Raw genomic sequence first — 22887 nt, 5'->3', positions numbered from 1 at the left:
AATTTCATCTTTAGATATTAGAGTAGAGAAATATTCAGTAATGGCCGGGGTCCGTGTAATGCGACCTTGTTTTATTGATTTGTCTGATGATTTACGGACAGCGTCCTCCGTGCCCATACGCTTCATAAAGATGGTTCTGGATCGTAATTTTTTAAGACCCATTTCTTTTTGTTACCGCGATTTCTGTTAGTATTTACTTACTTCTAATCCCTCGTCGTTTTTGGAGCAAGGATTAGTGCTTGTAGGGGAACAAGTCAGAAGAAGATTTGGCTTACCAGGAGCAGATGGTTAGCGGGGTGGCCCGTCCCGTCCTAGGTCGACCTCGGACGGCCTCAGACGGCCCACCCTTTGCCCGGGCTTATCCCCGCGCTTGGTCCCGCACGCGTCCCGCGTCGCGGGGAGCGAGCTGATATTTATACGTTTCGTTGGGGGCGTGTCCGTGGGCGGTTCGCCTGGGGGAAGAGGAACCCGCTGATCCCAGCTAGGAATTCTGGTCCTCGCAGTCCCCCAGGCTAGGTGCGCTCTCAGTGCACACCCTGGCCTCAACCCCTCTGACTCCAGCTGGGAGCGACAGGCAGAGCGTGCAGGATGCAGCTCACGCTCACACCAGCGAGTCAAGGGGAGGCAGCGCCACGAAACGTTGATGGTTGAACGTTAGCTCCGTTCAGGCAACACAGATCACAGTCAATGTGGAAGGGTTCCTCGCACAGCAAAGCAGAGTACGGCACCAGTTTCAAGCTCCGGTGAGTGGCGCCCGCGAAGCGGGTGTCACGAAGCTATATCCAGCTCGTTGGGGGCGTGTCCGTGGGCGGTTCGCCTGGGGGAAGAGGAACCAGCTGATCCCAGCTAGGAATTCTGGTCCTCGCAGCCCCCCAGGCTAGGTGCGCTCTCAGTGCACACCCCGGCCTCAACCCCTCTGACTCCAGCTGGGAGCGACAGGCAGAGCGTGCAGGATGCAGCTCACGCTCACACCAGCGAGTCAAGGGGAGGCAGCGCCACGAAACGTTGATGGTTGAACGTTAGCTCCGTTCAGGCAACACAGGTCACAGTCAATGTGGAAGGGTTCCTCGCACAGCAAAGCAGAGTACGGCACCAGTTTCAAGCTCCGGTGAGTGGCGCCCGCGAAGCGGGTGTCACGAAGCTATATCCAGCTCGTTGGGGGCGTGTCCGTGGGCGGTTCGCCTGGGGGAAGAGGAACCAGCTGATCCCAGCTAGGAATTCTGGTCCTCGCAGTCACCCAGGCTAGGTGCGCTCTCAGTGCACACCCTGGCCTCAACCCCTCTGACTCCAGCTGGGAGCGACAGGCAGAGCGTGCAGGATGCAGCTCACGCTCACACCAGCGAGTCAAGGGGAGGCAGCGCCACGAAACGTTGATGGTTGAACGTTAGCTCCGTTCAGGCAACACAGGTCACAGTCAATGTGGAAGGGTTCCTCGCACAGCAAAGCAGAGTACAGCACCAGTTTCAAGCTCCGGTGTTACGCCACTGCCTTAACGTTTACAAATATGCAAGAGAGCATTTGAAATCTGTGTGAGGATGCCAGCACCGAAGCTTAATATAAAAGTGAGAGGTGTGCAGGAGACAGAGAACTTTAATAGAGGACACACAAAGATTAGCCAAAGATACGTACAAGAGGGAGACAGCGATTCCAGATACTTCAATTAGCTTCTTTTCAAAACATTCAGGAATACTGAAAATATATGTAGCTGAGCACAGGGTGATATGTTGTTTTCATTATCTTGGACATGTGTCTAACACATTAATATTTTTTAGAAACCACAGTTTCCACAGGTCTAACACTTTTTCCTGGAGAAAAGACGCTTTCTAGTAAACAAAACCCCTATCTTTACCAGCTATTTATCCACTACGTAAAAATTTTGTTAATTCTGTTGCTGAAAGGAATTTCAGTGTACGGCCATACAATTGAATTCTTAACTCCTGAAATGAAAGTATGTACACCTGAAGAAAATCAGAAATTTACACTGTGACAAGTTTCGAAACGTTAAATTTATGTTATATGAAAACTAGGGAAACTGAGGGATTGCTATGCTGCAAAGTAGAATAATGAGTTTAAATTCAGTCTTAATTGGGCTTAATGTCAAAAGGTGAAATGACATCCAAGAATGGAAAGTGCACCCTTTGAGGTGTAGCTCCTCTCTGAAAGGAAGCCTTTAGGTATTTTTATGAGCATCATCTGCATACGAGATGTCTGACAAGGGTTATTAGGGTTGCTAAAGTGGTGAAGAGTGTTAAGTATAAATGTGTAGGGACATAACTGAGTCCATTGCATTCCCTGACTGAGAGGTAAAAGGGTCAGCAAGATTTCTTAACTGTATTTCTTGCAACTAAATCCAGTTATGATCTTAGGAATTCAACAGGGTATTTATGCAGTTAGATTGAATACACAGGGCTCCAATTTGCCCAAAAAAGGGTTAACGTACAACGTGAGCAAATCTACAGTCTACAAATATGTTTACATTTATAGATTTGAGTAACTTTACTACTTTAAGCGAGTCACCATTTACAAGTGCAAAGTTACTCAAAATATTGACTTGCATGTACCCATTCCCTGGAAAAGGGAAGGAGACAGTAAAGACATCATGTTTGACCATTAAGTTACTACCAGTAGCCACTTTACAACATTATTTGACGTTCCTCATTCTTGGCAGAGATCTCCATAAACGGGTCTGAGATCCTCAAACAATAAATTATCCAGTTAAAGTATCCAGTTATGATCTGAAGAGTTCTACAGAGTATTTATCTAGTTATATTAAATACACAGCCCTCCAAATTGCCCAAAATATAAAGGGTCCTAATCAGAAAGGTTAACTTATAACATGAGTAAATCTACAAACGCAAGTTTACTTTTACACTTCTGAATAACTTTACTAATGTAGGGTAGTCACCATTTACAAGTGTTAAGATACTTAAAATCTAGACTTACATGTCCCCATTACCTGAAATAGGGGTGGAGACAGTAAAATCATCATATATAACCATGAGGTTCCTTATGCTTGGCAGAGACCTCCGTAATCGGAGCAGGGATCTTCCTACAGTAAGGTATAAGAAATGATTTAAAGCTAATGAAAGTTATTGAAAATAAGTTTTAAAAAAAATAACGTGGAATGTTATTACTAATTTATTTTATATATTTATTTTCAAAGTAGCAAGTTAACTTGGTTTTGAATGACATATTTTACAGTACATTAAATTAAAACTATTTTAAATATGCAATTTAAAATATGCACCCTACAGTAGCATTTGTATACCTGCTATGTACTAAAAGTGACTAAAAATAGGAATAATATGAAATAATGTATCCTTTTAATTAACTTCACATGTATTTTTTTATTTAAAATAATTAAAAATATAAAATATGTATTTATAATTTGTATTTAATTTCTTAACATTAAACTGAATGCATATATAATATTTTAAAGTTTAAATACATTTTAACATTATTTCCTGTGAAGCCTATTTTAAGTCCCAAACCCCCAGATTCATCATGCTCCTCTTTTGCGAGTCCTTAATAGCGATTATTAAGGAATCGCTATTAAAGACTCGCAAAACTGGATGCATGTAGAAATCGCAAAATTGATAGCGATTTCTACATCTTCCTTATTTGCGATTCGCTAATTGCTAATCGCAAATAAGGAATGACTCCCCATTCATTCCTATGGGTCTAAGTTTTCGCTATTTACCACAAAGTCAGACTTCGCGGTAAACAGCGGGCAAAAATTGCGAATTCGCAATTCTAAAATGGTTCATGAATTGCATTTAAGGAATCTCAAATAGAGATTCCTTAAATGCAATTCTTCGCAATTTACCGATTTCTGATTTTGCGAATATTGCATTTGGGATGATGAATCCCAAATGCAATAAAAGCGCTCGCAAAGGGCCAGATTAGCAGAATCTGGCCCTTTGCGAGCTGATTTTACCTTCATGAATCTGGCTGTATATCCATTATTTTCTATGGACGGCTGGCGGTCCAACAGCCATATTCTGAGTTTGGCAGCCTGCTCGCAATTGGACCGCTGCAGATCCGAGATCTCTCAGCGGACTGAGGCCACAAGATGCTTGGTAGTGGTACTGCGGCACCGCCAAGCATATTATGAGTTTCCTCATAGTCCTCCTTTTCACGGAGGTGAGGCCGCCATGATAAGGGTGGCAGTGAGGAAACTTAGGAGGCTCAAATGGCACTCTAGTGCCTCGATGCGAGGGGGTGCATGCATGGGGGCACATGGTGTGCCCTTTGTCTTTCTGCACCCCCAGTTACAGCACTGCATCGACTTTACAGTCAAACCTAAAATTAGTCTTTTGTGGATGGGTGCATGCACCTCCCTAAACCGCTCCCTAGCACTCATTTAATATCTCCTTTATCCTCCCTTAACCCTGCCATAACCTTTTGTTGCAATTAATCCCTATTTTCTAGCTACTACACATTGCCCCGCTCTCATTTACTACTTATAAGTATATCTACGTATCCACAGACCTCCGCACATTGGTTTGTGAACAACTTCGTGTTTGCAGTACTACCAATGTAGTATAAAAATGCGTTTGTGAATAGAGTTTAAAAGTACACTCACCACCACTTGTACTCGAGGAAGGATCCACCGCAAGCACAGACACTTTGTGCCCATTTTTGGTCAGCATCTTTCCAACGGATTCTATAAATGTAGATTTTCCAGCACCAGGAGGACCTGAAAGTCCTAGGACACAAGAACAACATGATCACAGGAAAATAACACAATACAAGGAACTCAAGCACTGGCAAATCCAATAGATCTCGCCTTTTGTACATATTTGCTTTGCCAATCGATTTTGCTGATGCTGTACAGCAGTGGTTAAAAAATGCTTTTGGCAAAATAAAAAAGTGCTATGAAGTGTGCACGTGCTTCATGATGCCATGGCAGTCACTTGTTTTTGTGAGCGTCTCGGTACTAAGCCTCAAAAGAGCTGAAACAGAGAAGCCGAAATGGTCCATAATTTCACCCTAATGTAATTGTTCAATTCAGAGGTAGACAAAAGGTTGTACTAAAATAAATCACGAAGCATTTCATGATTTTCCAAAGGGACTGCTTTGACACACGACTTCCTACATGATATGATCAGTACTGAAGCTAAGCTAAGGTAATAAGGGTCAAAAGTATGACAGTTTTTTGTGGTCCCAAACGAGAAACCGACCCATTTGCAACCACAAAATAGGTCTGGCCCATGTACAACCCCTAATTTGTGAGTGGGTAACCTATTACCGACTTGCAAAATAGGGTTTACGACTTGCTATGATGAAGGAGTGTGCCAAGGGCATCCCTTCCCAATAGCGAATCCCAGTGGTATGTACCATTGTTTTGCAACCAAACTTTAGGTCGCAAAACACTCACAGTTTAGCATCTATTTCAAGTAGGTGGTAAGCCAATTGCAAAGGTGAAGGAGTCCCATGGACCACTGCCTACTCTTAAAAAATGTAACAGTAACGGTTAATTTTTCTTTTTTTGAATGCATCCAGTTTTCCTTTAAGGAAGATGGACATCATTTTTTTTTAAACTGCTTTATTTAAAAAGCAGTCACAGACATGGTGGTCTACTGACCCCAGCAAGCCACCATCCCTGGGAGTGCTAGCCATTCTTAATGGGGTCGCAAATTGCACCTGCCTCATAAATATTAATGAGGCAGGCAATTAGCGAACCATTTAGGAATCGCGAACAGTGTCTGAGACACTGTTGTACATTCCTATTTGTGAGCCGCAAATTTCAAGTCACAAAATGACTCAATTTGCGACTAGCAAATTGGTAGGGTTGTACTTCTCTCCCTATATATTTTACATAACTTATTTTCTATTTTTCTGTAGGACTGCACATAGTTCATTGCACAGGTGTAGTGTTTTGCTATACTTTACTGAAATGTCACACCCTCATTTATTGGAGCTCAGACAGTATGGTCTATTAATTTTTATTGGAGCTCAGACAGTATGGTCTATTAATTTTTTTTTCTTTCTTGGCAATGTTCATCGGTTTGTTTTTGTCACTTATTATAATGGAACTGTATACAAGACAAATTGCCTGCTTTTGCATATAAAAAATATAGCATTACAGAATTAACTCTACTTTGATGATAATTAAACAGCAAACTCGAATGGAACAACTTTTGGCACGTTTATAGTTATTGGAAGATACTACCCATTACATATGTACAAACTCATTCTGGCTTTACGACGCCCTTCCGAGACAGCACAAAGATAATCTTTGCATAGCGCACTCCACCATAATGGCCCAGAGGTCTAAAAAAACACAAGGAGTTCTAGAAAAATAGTCATCATTTTCTTTGGTAAACCTCAGGCAGCATGAACCCAACCGTAGGATTTTGTAATGTTCAGTATGAATCCACTACCAATGTGCTTTAGACCACCAACAATAAATTATCCTCGACTTGCAAATCTACCTGATGACACTGCACTGGTTGTAAATCAACTTTCTTTACTGCACAAACTGTTTAACCTTGCACAAGCACTGCAAACAACAGTTTGTTGTTTCCATGGAACGGAAATCTTCTATTATATACGTTTATTGTTAGAGATAAAATGTAGACAAAACTCATTTCTCCTTTCATCTTTGGCTAATTCAACCACTTCAGTTAACCCTTTTCCAAAATGAAATCCTGGATAGAAAATTAATTTCTGCTCTCTGTTTAGAAGGCCTCTTACTTCCACCAGAGGCAAACAGACAGATTTAGAATTACATGCTGGATTTCAAAGCAAATTCTGTTAACTGTGAGCAACATCTAAAACAAAAAGCAACACTGATTCATTTGGTTTGAATAGAACAAATATAAAGATAATCCAAACATATTGACGGACAAAAAAAAGAACTGACCCACTCTAAAGGCTAGAGGCTTTCCATTTTTTAATTGTTCTTGCTCTCTGTGGTATGCTAATACCTTCTGTAGGAGCACTTGGGCCATCTCTTTTTTCCGGTTATGGGTTGACTCTACAAGTGTAATGGCCTCTGCCAAGCAGGCCCTATCTCCTTGAATTAGGCCCTGGTACATTTTACTGAGCTGACTTTGCTCCTTGTTAGTTAAGCCCGCCTCTGTTGAGGACCTCCATGCTGTCCAACACATTTGACGTGATGGGTAGATAAGGAAGACTTTAAATGCTGTATGGGGTAAAGGAGAAATCCAACAAATCCTTCTGTACAGTGGTCTTGGCTGAGATCTAGCGAGGGAGGTAAATGAGACCATCCGTAGCGCCAACGTCCTGCTCATTTTTGCTGGATTCAGCCTACGAGATATAGCCAAAGCAGGTAAGGTGGCATTCCTGTGTGATAAAACAGAAAATTATTAGTTGTTTTTACAAATGCAATAAACACTACATAGTAAACAAATGATTTACTTTTACTATAATAAAATGAGAGAATAAAAGACACCAAAGACCGAAAGTATTTAGGTTATCAGGCTAGTAGCAAATTTTTTGGCACTTTTTTTTTGCTACAAACAAATGTTATGAATATGTTTTAGGGAAACTATATTTGATTTAACAAGCAAATTATATAAAATTGTACAGGAGACAGTTCCAGCCTAGAAAGTTTTTATCAATAATTGGATATACTGAAATCTTTTCAAAATGAAATTAATTACACCTATAGAAGAGCATCCTTTCAAAACAATTATGTGCTAAATGGAGGACATCTAGTAATAGAAATTCAATTATTGAATTGCAATGAATTAAAATGCTTCGGATCCATGAACGCATTACCGGAAACAGGGTAAATTGAATGGAAAACTGGATACAAAATAACAAGCATAGTTGATAGCCACCATCATAATGGCTTTATCATATTAGACAACGGGTGAATGTAGAACACGCACAGCGATTTGTTGCGGATTAAGATTGATAAGATGTCGCGTGTCTCAGGGGTATCACTCTCCGATCAGCGAGTGTGAGATAGTTGAATTCAGGGGAGCGTCTCCTAACATTAGGGGGCAAAATGACCAACATCCACAATACTACCATCTGGCAGAATAATGCATTGAAATTTCTCAGGTACATTGATGACATCTTTATTGTATGGAAATTAAAGCTTGATCCATGTGTTGGATGCTTTAACAGAATTCAATTCACCTATGAAGTGAATTCACAACCAATTGAGTTTCTAGATGTACTCATAAACAGATCTCACAAAAACTTGAAGACCAACATCTACCGAAAAAGTACTGACAGAAACACCACATTACACTATTCTAGTTTCCACCCCAATGCTCTGAAGAATCATCTTCCACACTCTCAACTCTTGAGAGTAAGTGATTGTTTCTAATCACATCAATTACCAACAACAAACTGAGGACATGCTTAACGAATTCAGCCTAAGAGGCTATCCCAACAATGTTCTCAAACACGCAAATGTTTGCTGCGCAAACAAGACTTACATGGGGTTATTTTCCATTTCCAAAAAATCAGAGCACAAGCGTTGTGTAGTTGTTTCCAAGTTTTCCACCATGAGCAGAAGCTATAAGAAATACATCAAAAATCATTGGTCGGGGGGCGTGGCCGGCAGCCAACGAAGATGGCCACACACTAGAGGAGCTGCTCTAGCAGAATCACCAAATACACCCACCATCAGGCATCATCCGAGCTTTGAGAGACACTCACCGCATGTGGAGGCGGAGGAGAGATGAAATATGGCTTTGCGGCCCTGCCACGCTTACAGTCAATTGATCTGGGGCCCGGGCGGTGAGTCAGTCGGGAAGGAAAGGGCACCTGCCGCCGCCGAGTCCAGTGATTAAGGATTCTGCCGCAATCGGAGCAGGACCTGCCGCCTGCGAACACTACAGGGAGACTGTGAAGGGCCTCTGGGCTGAACCGGGCAACAGACGGCTGTTTTCCCCGAGCCGTGGATCCGGGGGCCTGGCCTGCGAGGGAGGTTGCGACAAAATGGCGCCCCCGCTGCCGGGAACGATCCCTGAAGCCCGCCACGTGAAGGTGTCCCTGCCTGGAGGTGAGCCCCCGGCCCGGGTGGAGGAGAGCCCGGAAAAGTTCAGGTCGGCTGTGTAGCCCGTCCCGATCCGTGAGGCGGGGGTCCAAGTGGGTACAGAGGAGTGGTGGCAGGCTGGACCCAGGAGCCGGACTCAGCGGTAGCGGTCGGCGCTGCTGGGGAGCAGACATCGGTCCCCAGGCGGGAACAGGATAGTGCGTGGCCTAACGGGCCTGGGGACAGGCAAGTTGGAGGAGCGCGAGGGGCGGTGGGGCAGCAGCTGTGGAGGTGCGGACAGGCCTAGCCCCGAACTGGTGATGGCGGCGGTGTGGCCCGCGGTGAATGTGGACCTGAAGGGACCAGCTCGGGGTTGAGCTGACTGGCAGGGGACCCAAAGAAGTTTGGCCTGGACTGAGAGGAGGGGCGGTCATTGCCGTATCCCCTACGAGCGGCAGTGGCAGTTGCACAGAGATGGCGGGTGCGCCCATGGGGCCCCGAGTGAGGCGCCAAGGGAGACTGGGGCATCTTTGAGCGGACACTCGCCAGCAATCCTGTGGGCATTTGGTGGCTGACCCCCAGGACGACGGGGGGGGCGCACTGCTGCATAAAAGAAGCTCCCCTCTGACATTATTGGGCCAGATCTGGTCCGGAACCAGCATGCAGGCCTAGGCCTGGGACAGACAGTGAGCTGCCGGGTGTGTGGCCCAGGACCGCAAGGGGACCGGTGGCAGTGAACGCAGCATCGCTTCCATTGATTGGGACGGGTAAGTGGGGGAGAACTCGGGTTGCTTAGTGGCGGTTGCGGCCAAATGGGAGGGTCGCACGTTAGCGTTTGGCTCCTGCTATATTCCATCTGGGTTGCATGCCCCAACATACACAAAGCTTGGGTACCAGCTGGCGGATCTTCCGTGGGGCACTCTGATATTGGGGGGAGACACTAACGCGGTTATGGATACAGACCTGGACCGCTCAGGGGAGAGGCAGGGCCATAGGAGGGAGGCTGGTTTGCGAAGTTTTACCTCAGCGCTGGGCCTCTGCGACATATGGCGAGCACATCACCCCACACAGAGGCAATAAAGATATGTTCTATTCTCCAGAATAGAACATATCTTGGCCAGGGTGGACCAATTAGGTGACTTTGTAGACTCCTGCATTACGGCTCGGGGAAGATCTGATAATTGGCCGGTGGGTGTCTCTCTCAAAGGGGCGGTAACAGCAAGGGCGACCTTCCTGCGAATAGACCCATGGCGCCTCAAAGACGATTCCATAGTAGACAAGTTGAGGGAGGGCTCCCAATTGTACTTTGATGAAAACCGTGGCTCGGTCGATTCCCAGGTCACCATATGGGAAGCATTGAAGGCTGTTTTGAGGGGTCAAGTCCAGGCGCAGATTGGTGTGCCAAAGAAGGAAGAGGCACTCCAGGTGGCGCAGTTGGAGAGGGAGATGGAGGCGTTGGAACGGGAGGTGGGGAGGGCCCCATCGGTGGAGCACAGTCACAAGCTTGCCCTCAAGCAGCCGGAACTTCATTCGTTGGCAGAGGGTGAGGCGCGGGCCTACTCCCTAGACGTGCAACACCTGATTTATGATGCCGAGGATAAAAGTATGAAACTGCTAGCCTGGCTGTAACGTAGGGATCGGGAGCGTTGCCGGACCAGTGGGAGGCCACGATTGTGGTCATCCATAAGGCGGGGAAACCGGCGGACCAATGTTCATCATACCCACCCATCTCACTCATCAACGTGGAGGCCATGGTCTTGGACAAAGCCTTGTAGACGCGTCTGCTCACAGTCCTGCCTGATTTGATACATGTTGACCAGTCAAGATTCATGCCCCACAGGAGTACGCAGCATAACCTGCGGCAGCTCTATGGGGTGTTGTATATGACCGAGGACGTGGGCGACACCTTGAATGGACGTATTTATTTATGGTCCTGCAACGCCTGGGCTTCGGGCCGGTTTTTTGTAGCTGAATGCGTGCAAGAGTGAGAGTGAAAGGAGTTACGTCTTGTGTGTTCTCCCTGCGGCGTGGTACAAGGCAGGGCTGCCCTTTATCCCCTCTCCTATTTGCCCAGGCACCAGAGCCCTTGGCCCATTGGATTAGAAGTGATCGGTCGCTCTGGGGCTTGGCGCTCATGAAGGAGTTGGAGGAGCGTATATCTTTATACGCTGATGATATAGTCCTCCACATGGCCAGACCCTACCATTCATTGGCGCAGGCGCTCCACCTCTTCGAGTTATTTGGAAGTTATTCCGGCTACAGGATTCATTGGACCAAATCCTTGATATACTCTCTTTTGGGGCCCCCCCAGGGTTCCGTCGCGATACCCGGCCTTGGTATTCACTGAGGGATTTAAATAACTCGGGGTGCATATCACTAGAGACAGGGCGGAGTTCTTTACTAAAAATCTGGAGCCGCACCTGGCACGGTTAGCGTTGGATGCCTTTCACGCTGATGGGGCGCGCCGCACTCTTCAAAATGTTGGCGTTGCCGCGCCTCCTTTATATCCTACAGAACTCGCCATATCCAGTGCCAGACGGGGTGTTCCGGCGTATATCCCAGGCCCTGCGGACGCTGCTCTGGGACGGGGGTAACCCGACAATCGCGCTGTGTAAACTCACGAGGGGGGTGTACGACGGAGGGCTCGCGCTACCGGACGTTCGGTTGTACTATTGGGTGTCTCAGCTCCAGGTCATTAATGACTGGGTCTACGTGGCGGCCTAGGAGCAAGCCTATAGGGTGGATAAGTATGCCATGCCGGAAGGTAACTGCAAACCTCTTCTATACTCACGAAAGAATCAGAGGGACTTGCCTTCGCACACAGGGGTGGTGTTGCAGTGCTGGAGAGAGGCCAATAAATTCCAGGGATGGACAGATACTATAACTGGCAGGACCCCGCTCCCGTTTGAGGACCAGTTGACGGAGGTGAAGAGGCTCACCGGCTTCAAGGGCTGGAAGTGGATTGGAATTGAATACCTTGGGGATGTCTGGAAGTGGGGGGGGGGGCCTAGGTCCTTTGATCACTTAAACAAGCATTTACAATGCAATAGGTCTCGCAGCATTAAAGTTTGAGTTACTGGCATTGTAAATGACAATGCTTTGCATAATTATTTTTTTAATTTGCAATTAGTATATAAACATTGTTTGTGAATGGTTAGCTGTTGCTTATGCGAAGCAAAGTTGCCACAGAATCATGCCCACACTAGTCAGTCACTTGCTAAAAGACAGGAGAAATTGGGATAGCCATCACTCCACCTTTCTTAACATTGCAATAAATAACCGACATTGGTGTTTAAAAACGACTGCTTTCTCAAAGTGTCTCATTTAAAGCCAGCACTCGAGACAAAGTTGTCCTTCTACCCATTAATTGCTATGAAATGCTTTTTTCTGCCACCTTATTTAGAACAACTGAGCTTTCAAATGTGCACGTATTTCTTAGTACAGCGCAAAGGTAACATTTCAGGTTGTTACAAAAGTCCGCCTACTTAATGTGAGAAAACACTGCTTACTGCCTCACGCAGGTTACAGTGATGGAACAGAGGAGCAGTGTCCTTCTGTTTTGCTGCGCGCAGTTAGCCCATTCTTGTCTCGGTGTTCTGGTAAAAAGACCTTTGTTTATGAAGTTTATACCTGAAAAAGGAGCGCTATGTAAAGTAAACCATGTATGGAGAGCCATTGGCAGCCCATGATTCATGACCATCGCATTTATGGTTACTCAGCAGTGTCGGGTCCTCCAGGAAGTTGGCACTGTTGGGGTTGGTGACGTCTCCCAGGTGGTGGTTGAAGTCATCTAGGAGGATGAATGTACTGTAGTCCAGTATCACGGGGACAATGAAAAACGCAAATGTGCGTCTGAGGTGGTTCGTGGTATAGGGAGTGGGGAGAGAAGAGTTACGTGAGAATGCCTGTCAGGGTGTAGTTGACGGTGATGTGGAGTTTGAAAATCTGATGTTCCAGGTTGCTGTTGGTGTTTGTCAAAGTAACGGAGCACTGCATGTGCTCTTTGTAGATGATGGAGTACCCCTCAGAGACTGTTAATCCGGTCCTGCCTTCTGATTTTATACCTGGGGTGATAGCTATGACGATGATGGGAGCGGATGTGTGAGTCAGCCAGGTGTCTGTCAATATAAGCAGCTAATGTGAGTCATTATGCAGCAGGTTCCAGATGCTAGGGGCATGTTTGGTGAGGGAGCAGGTGTTGAAGAGGAGGTATGAAATGGGAAGGGTGGGAGCAGAAAGTGGTGGTGATAGGGGTTCAGGTGAGCATGAAACCTTAATCAATTCAGTATCTTGAATGTGATTCCCAGAAATAGAAGGTGTCTTTTCTTCATTTGCAAACTGGGATAGGGCAATGTGGTAACCACTTAGTTCCAAGCTTCTCCATGGCCAACAAAACGACTCTGAACATAATCACTGTGCATGTATGGTCCTTCTACTGTTCATTGAGTAAAAGTGTTGCAAAGCAGCCAAATCTTTCCTCTTTTCACAACAGGCGAAAGGGCCATATCTTATCTTCCATTATACAAGATGTGCTGGTCGAGAAGAAAGTCTCAATATTCCCATTATTCCACTATCTGTGAGAATGGGGTTGAGAGACAGTCACCCTTCTTCCACGGTCCTGAAGGGATGAAGCAGCATTTAAACCAAGTCTCTTGTTGCACAGTGAATGGATGCACTGAAATTCACACTGTTTCATGATTAAGAATAATCATCTACAAAGTCAATTTACAGGACTCATTTTGCCAGTTAGAGAAGTTAAATCACGTTCCTGAGTCCGGAATAATACTGCTAAAGGGAGGGGGGGCTGGACGGCTGTTGAAGCTTACAGAGTGGTTTAAAATAAGCCACAATGCTCCAGCTCTTCCACTAATCCAAAGACTATGTGTATATTTCCACAGAAAACCCAAGAAAACAAAACACTTACTCGACTGAAGTCCACCTTTTAACTGAATAAAGCAAAGAGTCCTCGGTTGTTTTGGACAAACCCAAGTGATTCTAGACAACGCTAAAATGGTCAGAAATGTACAATGGAATATTTTTCACAAAAAGCATCTTGCATTAAAGGACACAGTCAGCATAACTTATCTGCGGCACACCAATACTACAATACAGGATAATAATGTTCTAAAAAAATAGGCATTGTAAAAATTACAAAAATATACAGCACATAGTTCTTTTTTAAAAAACACACACACACGCACACACACACACACACACACACACACAGGTACGACGTTTGATATTTGCTGGAAGGTAAAGAATGAAATGATATGGAATTTTGTTTTTTCTATCAAGTTCAAGACACCTAACGGTGCACGCAGGACTGAATGGTCTGACGTCCTAATCAGTTCCATATCGAACATGGTGGACGCTTTCCCTGCCCACCAGAGGATGGTTACAAAATAGATACAGACTCTAAAGGTGGAACAAGTTCACCACCCTCTCTCCTCGAAGGTAGAGATATGACATGCGTACAGAATATGTATAGCCGCGTGCCACTGATATTTCCTGGGCTAAACTGCCAGAAAGGTGGGGGGAGCTACAGATGAACAATGTATAATGGCTGATGTTGCTGCTCTTCACTACATAACGAACGTGTTTAACGTTTAAACTGCAGGAGATGTGGAGGGTGTTGGTGCGGCAGTGGAGTCACCATGTCCCAAAGTGGCCATGACTTAGAATGCTACACGGGCAAAGCATGCACTTAGGCAACACGAAAGAGCGCTACGAAATTAAAGACGCCGCGCACTCCATTATGACCAGACAAAACCATTGGAATGTCCAGTTTAGCGTCTGCCTCTTAGTTGTCAAGTAAACGCAGTGGTAAATCGCCATGGCAATCCCAGAAGAGTAAACAAACTGGTACTGTTGTAATTGTACAGATACAAGCCAAGGCTCGATAACCCATGCGGTGTAGCCAAACTTCACTTTGGCAGCCATCGCCAAGTGGAACCAGTGTGAACACGTATTAGGGCCAGCACAAGTAAAACGGCTGTTTCATAAGTGGTTTCTTGTCAGTGCTGTCTTGGCGCTCTCAAAAAGTAATCGCAGCTCAATCTTGAGCAAACTTGATCTCCCTAAACTGTGTCTGATCCCCCAAACCAAACGAGAAGTGAAACTGAAGCCCGCTTACCGCTGGTGCTGTGGTGCGCGTGAGGAAAAACTACCATGGGGCGGGACTTCCGTTTCCTGCTGGAAGCCCGCGCCCACGGAGTAGCTGGCTGTGAGAGGAGCAGTGGTGACGCAGGGCTCCCATGCCAGAGGGAGAGCCCCGCGGTGGCGGCTGAAGTCCGGAGTGGCGGTAAGTGGGCCTTAGTTGTAGAGGGGGGAGGGTGCAGGTGTGTGTGTGTGTGTGTGTGTGTGTGTGTGTGTGTGTGTGTGTGTGTGTGTGTGTGTGTGTGTGTGTGTGTGTGTGTGTGTGTGTGTGTGTGTGTGTGTGTGTGTGTGTGTGTGTGTGTGTGTGCATGTGTGCGACGGCGGGGGAGTCTCGGTGCACTCGTGTGTGTGTGTGCGTGTGTGTGTGTGTGTATGTGTGCAATGGCGGGGGTGGGGGGTTCTCTGTATGTATGTGTGCGTGTGTGGGCGCTCGTGTGTGTGTCTCTGTGTATGCGCAAGCGTGTGTGGTGTTGGAGCTTCCCAGGAGACAGCAGCTGGCCACAGCGAGCACGTTCGCGTGCGCGTGGCACGCTCCGATCGCCTTCTCGGAGAGGAAATGCGCGCGGCCAGGTGCTGTCTCCTGGAAAGCTGCGTCCCTAACAATAGGTCTCTGGCGAGACAGCGATTCGCGCTGTAAATCGTCACGAGACCTAAAAAGGAATACCAAATGCATGACTCACTACACTACCACTACTTGCGTCTTTCACATGCTCTAGGCACCCATATCCCATTAGAGACTTCATTTCCGGAGTACTCTGCAATGGAGGACAGGCTCCTGCTTGACCCCATCTTAGAGAAGTCCACGGCAACTATCTACCGCAAACGAATAAATAATATGCCTGACCCCCTGCTGTCTCTGCGGGCGAAATGGGAAGAAGATAAAAGGTAGCCTAGAAGATGACTGGCAGGACGCCCTGCAGAGCCCACGTGAAATAGCGGTGCGGGTCCGGTTCCGGCTGGTCCAATTAAAAATTTTGAACCGGGTGTACTATCCGTGCACACACCTGTTATCGTGGAGCAGGAGCCAGTCTCCTCTGTGTGCGAGGGGTTGCCAGGAAGAGGGAACTTTCTACCATATTCTTTGGGATTGTCCTAATGTGGTTCCTTTCTGGACCAGGGTGGCTCGCACTATGAAGATAGTTGTGGGATCGTCTGTCCTGGTGGAAGCAAGATGGTTTTTATTAATGATCAAAGGCCCAACGGACTGGTCTAGGTATAATGAGATCTGGCTGGCCTTGGCGGCCAGGGTGGCAAAAAGAAACATAGCCAGGGTTTGGGGGGAGCAGGAGGACCCACAATGGGACCAGTGGTGGCGGGATTTAGACTGGTGTCAGAGGGCGGAGGAGACTGTCTACAAGGCCAGGGAGTATGTGAAGAAATGGAGGAAGATCTGGGGTCCCTGGCGGACGTACTGAGGAACAGGGGGGGAGCGGGTGAGGAGTAATATGGGTGGTGATATTCTGACACTGTATGATTTGCCCTTGAATGTACAATGAATTAATAAGTATTTCAAGCTAATTGACCACTGCTTTGTATTTTGCGAGTCTGTGAGCAATGTTAATAAAAATATATATATTTTTAAATAATTCATTGGTCCATCATCATTCTTGAACCGGACTTCAGAGATGTCTTCAAAGAGCCCCCGATCTTTGCATACACAAGAGGCATGAATCTCAAAGAAATAATTGCAAAGCAGCCCACCGATAACACTCAGAGCAGCTTTAAAGGAACAGTATCATGTCACAATTGCAGCAACTGTCACAACATATTCAAGGGTGCCACTATAAATTATCCCGTTAAAGGCACCAAGATCAAATTAAAAGTCAATGCAGCTGTGATACCTCTAATGTTGTTTACCTACTTAAGTGCTCGTGACCTGGTTCACTTTGGGAAGACGGAAAGGAAAATAAAAACCAGAATACACGAGCACAAAAGTAACATTCGAACAAAGAACCTCAAACCAGTTATTGGATCACAACATCAGTCAATTACAATTTCTCATCCTGGAAACAGTAAACAGAACAGAAGGAAGGGACAACAATAAATAGCTTTTGCATAGAGAGAACTATTGGATAAAGCTCATGAACTCAATGAAACCAGATGGGTTAAATGACCGAATGGAATTCTATTTGTAATGAAGTCACCCTCTATATTGACTAGATGTTCGATAACTCTTCGTTCAGCAACAAGACTGAAAAAAACTATTTTCGTTTCATCATTAATTTTTTCATTCGTTTGTGTTTTAAGTTCCTTTCATTAAGATGCAAATAATGGATATTGTATTGTTGATATTGTATACAACCTTCTGGCACTGGGTATGCAGTCATATTGGTTTTCATGAGCTCACTTTTCCGTTCAATGCTGTGGTTGTTTCTGACTAGTAATGATCGATTCTTATGTTGCACCATCACTCATTCGCAGTTGTTTTTCACCTTTATCTATTACCATTAGTATTTCTGTTTGTCCAACAGTTTAACCATTTTAGCATGGCACCCGCTCTTCTGGTGCAGACACTTCTGTCTACATTTCTAGTCCTCTCTTTGTGTGTAGGCACATCAGCACTTTAAGCCATGAGATTGACGCTGCATGTTTTTCACGCACTGACACCAACGCGCAGCTTTCCCGGATAGGAAGAAAAGTAAGTTCACAGTTCTGACACCTATCGGAATGAAGGGGGATCACGCTCACACTTAGTTTAACTAAACACCGGTCATGACGGCCTCACGGTGATTCTACACCATGGTTCAGCATTGCACCATCCCACCTTAGCGTACCAGATTGTTTGCAACAACACTGGAGCAAGCACTCGCATGTTACGCTTACAATAATATTTCCTCACATCTCACTATCACTCCGTTATCCAAACCTGTTTACCTACTCCATTTGTTAAGGCACCTGGCACTCACATTCAGGCACCTGGCACTCACATTTCCATTAATAGAGTGACCGTCTCGGCTTTACACATCAGTGTTGTTTTCCATTTATTATGCCCCCCAGAGCCAAGCTTTTTAATGTTCCTCATCAACTTTACACATTTGGCTCATCGTTTTTAGATCAACATGTGAAGTTCATGTACTACCTGTGAAATTTGCTTGCATCACTGACACTTCTTTAATTTGTGACTGTTTCAATACAGCCCATGAGTGGTGTCCTCATGTTATTTTTGCATATGAGAAACAGCTCCGTGACCTGGGAATAGACTACGCCATGCTGTACCCAGCGAAGCTCCGTGTTAATAGACAAGGCCGTTCTCAGATTTTCAAAGACCCCAAGGCACTACAGCAGGCTCTCAAGATTTGGTCGAAGGATAAGAGGCAGATTTCAGAGAAGCTGCTGCTGAATGAGGCAGCAGGAGGCTCGTTAGAGGAACAGGACTGAAGCAGTATGGTTGCGGTAACCAGGAACGTAAGGGGGGAGTTGGGGGGTGGGGGGGGGGGGGAGGCGGGGGCTAGGGTAGGGCCTGCTGGTTCACAATGAGAAAAGTTGGATCCGGTGGTTGGGGGATGCCGTGGCATTACTACTGCAGGAACTGAGGAACTGTGCTGTGGGACAGCGTTGAATACAGGACTGATCTGGAATGATACGGGTGGCATGTCAACGCGGAGGCTGGTGATTCTAATATTGTAGTATGGGGAGGGGCAGAAGAAAGTGTGAGCAGAGTTTATTATGTTATGCATATCGGAAGACTTTGCTAGCCAGCACTAGCTTCACCTTATTAATGTCAGAGCACGTGAGGCAGGGCAAAACTGACCTGATGGAGCTGAAAGACAGGGTATGGTACGAGGAGCTACCTCTGCCCACGAGTGCCTGGCACTGCAGTTCCAATTTGGAAGGGCGGATAGGGGGACGATGGGGTGTTTTCTGGACTTTCATGCAACCAACTTGGGGGGGTCTGCTGTGGGAGGTGGGGAGGGGGGGGGCGAAGGGAACAATTTTGAAGGGGGGAATTTGGGGGGTATTTGTGGGATTTTTTTGTTTACGCCAATGGTGCAACACGCACGACTACACAGCGCGCTTGAGTATACGATGGGTGTTGGTTACAGCGATGACGAAACCTGATACAGGTTGTTTGCGGGCTATGTCCTGGAATGTCAGGGGACTTAATGACCATCAGAAACTTCGGAAAGTACTTAGCTACTTACACAGGCAGAATGTAGATATTGCGCTCTTACAGGAAACGCACCTTCCCCAATCGAGCACAGTGTTACGCAGTAGGGGACTAATAGGCAACATTAACACCGCCGGGTTCACTACACACGCTAGGTGGGTGCTGACATGGGTCAATACTAGGACACCTTTTACACTCATGCAGTTGCACGCAGACACAGGAGGCCGTTATGCAATATCTCATTGTAAAGGTCGGGCATGGAGTTGGTTATAATTAATGTATATGGCCACAACTATAATGACCCAGAGTTCTTCGGGTCCCTGGCCAAAATTACTAAGCCTTATTGGAACGCACTGGTCTTGTGGAGGGGGAGGGGGTTGACCTTAAATTGGTTTGTACCCAGATTTAGATAGGTCTGTGGGCCCAACTAGAAAACCGGCAGCCGCAGCGAGAAAGTTGGACTGTATAATGATTAGTATGGATTTATGCAACAAGGGTGGCTATACAAACTATGCAGCGAACCATAATATCCATACGTGTATAGATTATTGGCTGGCCTCGACTTCCCTGCTTGAGCAGGTCAGACAATATGTGGCACTGCCTCGCACGCTATCAGATCATTCCCCGTTGTTGTTGGTTCTGGATACACAAAACAGGAATTGCCTCAGTTCATGTGGCGGTTCCCCCCTTATTCTTTCTTAAAACCGTCGTTCAGTGAGGAAATGGCTGAAGCTATTGAGACCTTTCTTGCTATAAATATTGGCTCTGTCGATGACTTCCAGACAATTTGGGAGGCATTCAAGGTATATATCAGAGGCATCGCGATGCCTAAGCACTCGGGTGTCCTAAAGGACATACGGAAGAGATTATCGGACATAGAACAAAATCTGAAAGACATGGAAAAGCAGCTAGTGGCTGGGGGGATGTAACACTGGAAAAAGAGATCAAGACACTCCGAGGAGTTTCACGACGCTGCGGACAGCTAAGTGAAACACATGAGCAATGTGCGACGGCCAGGACCTATGGTCCAGGACCTATGGTAAAGGGGACAGACAAGATTCGGTGCTGGCTCGGATGATGAAGGCGGGCGCAATAGGACGCGGGTCTCGAAGATTAGGTCAGCAGATGGGGAATTATTGATGGAGGAGGTGGGAATTGCAGAGCGTTTTAAACAATACTTCTCATACTTTTATAGGTCCCTTTCCAAGGACATGGATGACCAAATACTGGAATATATAGAGTACATTAAGTTGCCGTTCCTCTCTAACACACACAGGGAGCTACTCATTCATCCAATCGAGAAGGACGAGATTACGGAAGCCCTCGCGGGTATGAGAGCCAACAGTGCACCGGGGACGGACGGCTTAACGGTCTCCTCTATAAAGCATTCATGGACCTCCTACTCCTGAATCTAGTTACCCTGTTTGACGATATGTGTGTCACGGGCACTATGCCGCATAGTATGAGGGAGGCCCTCTGGTTGCCATCCCTAAACCAGGGAAACCGCCGGAAGAGTGCAGCTCATACTGGCCCCTCTCACTGCTCAACCTGAATACTAAAATATTTGCCACGATTTTAGCTACCAGACTGGCCCTTCTGTCCAACATTCTGGTCATCCCGGAGAAGGCAGGATTTATTCCGAGCAGGAACCTCACATACAATATTCGCACAGTGTTTGGCACAATGCAGCATGTGAGACAGGAAAACAAGGCGATTGCAGTTTTCCTCAATATGGAAAAAGCCTCGACTCGGTAGAATGGGGTTTCATGAGACAAATGTTGACTAGAATGGGACTGGGGCCGGTCTTCCTGCAGCTTATAGGAATCTTATATTATAGGCCCACGGTGCGGGTTCGCTTTGGCGACTTGGTTACGGATTCATTTCCCATATGCAGAGGGACCAGGCAGGGCTGCACCCTGTCGCCACTACTGTACGCCTTGGTGGCAGAACCATTGGCATGCGCGTTGCAGGAGTGCCATGGTAACAAGGGGATTGGCTTTCAGCCCTATAGGATAGTGGTGTCGACCTATGCGGACGATATGCTGCTGTACGTTAGGGACCCTGAGGGCAATTTATAAGTTATTAGAAAGGTAGTCCGCTGCGGTGCTCAATCTGGACTGAAAGTTATGTGGGCAAAGTCACTGGTGTTTCCCCTCTGCCCTGCCACGGTGGAATTTGATATGGAATACCTGCTGCAATGGTCCACTAACTATTAGATACTTAGGTATTATGTTGCACACTGATTCAGGGATTGTATTTAGGGAGAATTACGGCACAGCCATTGATAAACATGAAGACGATGTTGAGCTTTGGTCCTGACTTCCTCTGTCACTGATGGGGCGCATATCAATTATGAAGATGGTGGTCCTACCCAGGCTATTATTTCTATTTACAAACATACTGATCGTTCTTCCTCGCTCCTTCTTTCATAGACTTCGGCAGTCCATGATCAAGTTGGCTTGGGCGGGTAAGCAGGCAAGGGTGCAGTGGAACATTCTTACACTCCCGTATCATATGGGTGGTCTAGGGCCCCAGACTTTGAACTATACTATAGGGTGGCGCAGAGGGCTCACCTTCATGCTTGGATACACAGGGAGGCCAATATACCATATTTGTGAATGGAGAGCCTGTTTGCGGAACCAACCCCACTGCCTGCCACAATCTTTAACACTGTTGGTCGCAGAACTGGCATCCTGGACTCCATCAACACTACCCAACATACCTGGCATTGTCTATTGCAAAAGCAGGCTGGAGCATTATTGTATTATCCCACTATGCCGCTTGAGTGGCGCGATGGCTGGAGATGTGTAAGGATAGGGGTGTGGTGCAGGCGTTACGCAAGCTAGCAGTGGAGGTGGCCGGAGACCCCTTTCTCAATGGAGTGGTGAAAACCCGGGAGCAGGTAGAGGGGGTTGTAGGCGGAAACACGCTGCTGAGTAAATTTCAGTTCCACAGGGTGTGCGGGTCCTTGCGAGATCTGCTGGGAGGTGACCTAGAGGAACCTCCAGAGGTGCCTGAGCTGTCTCATGTGATTAAGTCAAAGTCCCCCCGCAAGATGATTACTGCTTTGTACAAACTTGCCATTGCGTACAGGGAAAACAAATATACGGCGGCTCGATTAGCGTGGCAGAGAGACTTACAGATACAAATAGATGACCCAATGTGGACCTATTGCTGTATGAATGCCAGGAAGACATGCAAGACTTGCTACATGGCAAGCATAGACTCATACACTTCAAGATCATTAATAGGGCCTATTACACCCCAGAGCTACTCGGCAGGTATCACCTCTAAAAAAAGGCGACTTATGTCGTGCACCGAATGCGGAGTTTCTGCATCTAGCCTGGCAGTGCCCGGGAACACATTCCTATTGGGTGGAGATATTTAGAGAACTGGGGAGAGTGGTAGAGACAGATTTGGCGCCTGACCCAATGATGGCACTACTAGGGTATACCAAGAAATTACCCAAGGCAATCCGTAGAATGGTAGATATGGGGCTCCTGATAGCCAAGCGTAGGGTTGCGATCTGCTGGGTGAGGGGCCCAGCTCCGACATTACGGCAATGGTCGCATGGCATGATGTATTGCTGTACGCAGTCAGAAAATTATAGCGAGCTGCTCCAGCTTAGGAGCAGCCGAAAAAATGTTGGGGACTATACACT

The 22887-nt window shown here is 46.4% G+C and overlaps 1 protein-coding gene across 4 annotated transcripts in view; it reads right to left on the bottom strand.

Moving 5' to 3' along the window:
* MMAA (metabolism of cobalamin associated A) overlaps positions 1 to 22887 on the bottom strand; it is a 191192-nt gene that overhangs the window by 161990 nt on the left and 6315 nt on the right. For all 4 annotated transcript variants that reach the window (XM_086962256.1, XM_086962258.1, XM_086962260.1 and 1 more), the window contains exons 2-3: positions 6869 to 7311; positions 4586 to 4708 (exon numbers count right to left, since the gene is read on the bottom strand). In XM_086962256.1, coding sequence (XP_086818382.1) covers positions 4586 to 4708; positions 6869 to 7311 — 566 coding nt within the window. The remainder of the gene's footprint in view (positions 1 to 4585; positions 4709 to 6868; positions 7312 to 22887) is intronic.

This window comes from Lissotriton vulgaris, chromosome 3_1 (assembly GCF_964263255.1).
Source record: "Lissotriton vulgaris chromosome 3_1, aLisVul1.2, whole genome shotgun sequence".
Lineage (NCBI taxonomy): Eukaryota > Metazoa > Chordata > Amphibia > Caudata > Salamandridae > Lissotriton > Lissotriton vulgaris.
The sequence above is the reverse complement of the archived record's forward strand: the minus strand, read 5'-3'. Positions and strand labels throughout refer to the sequence as shown.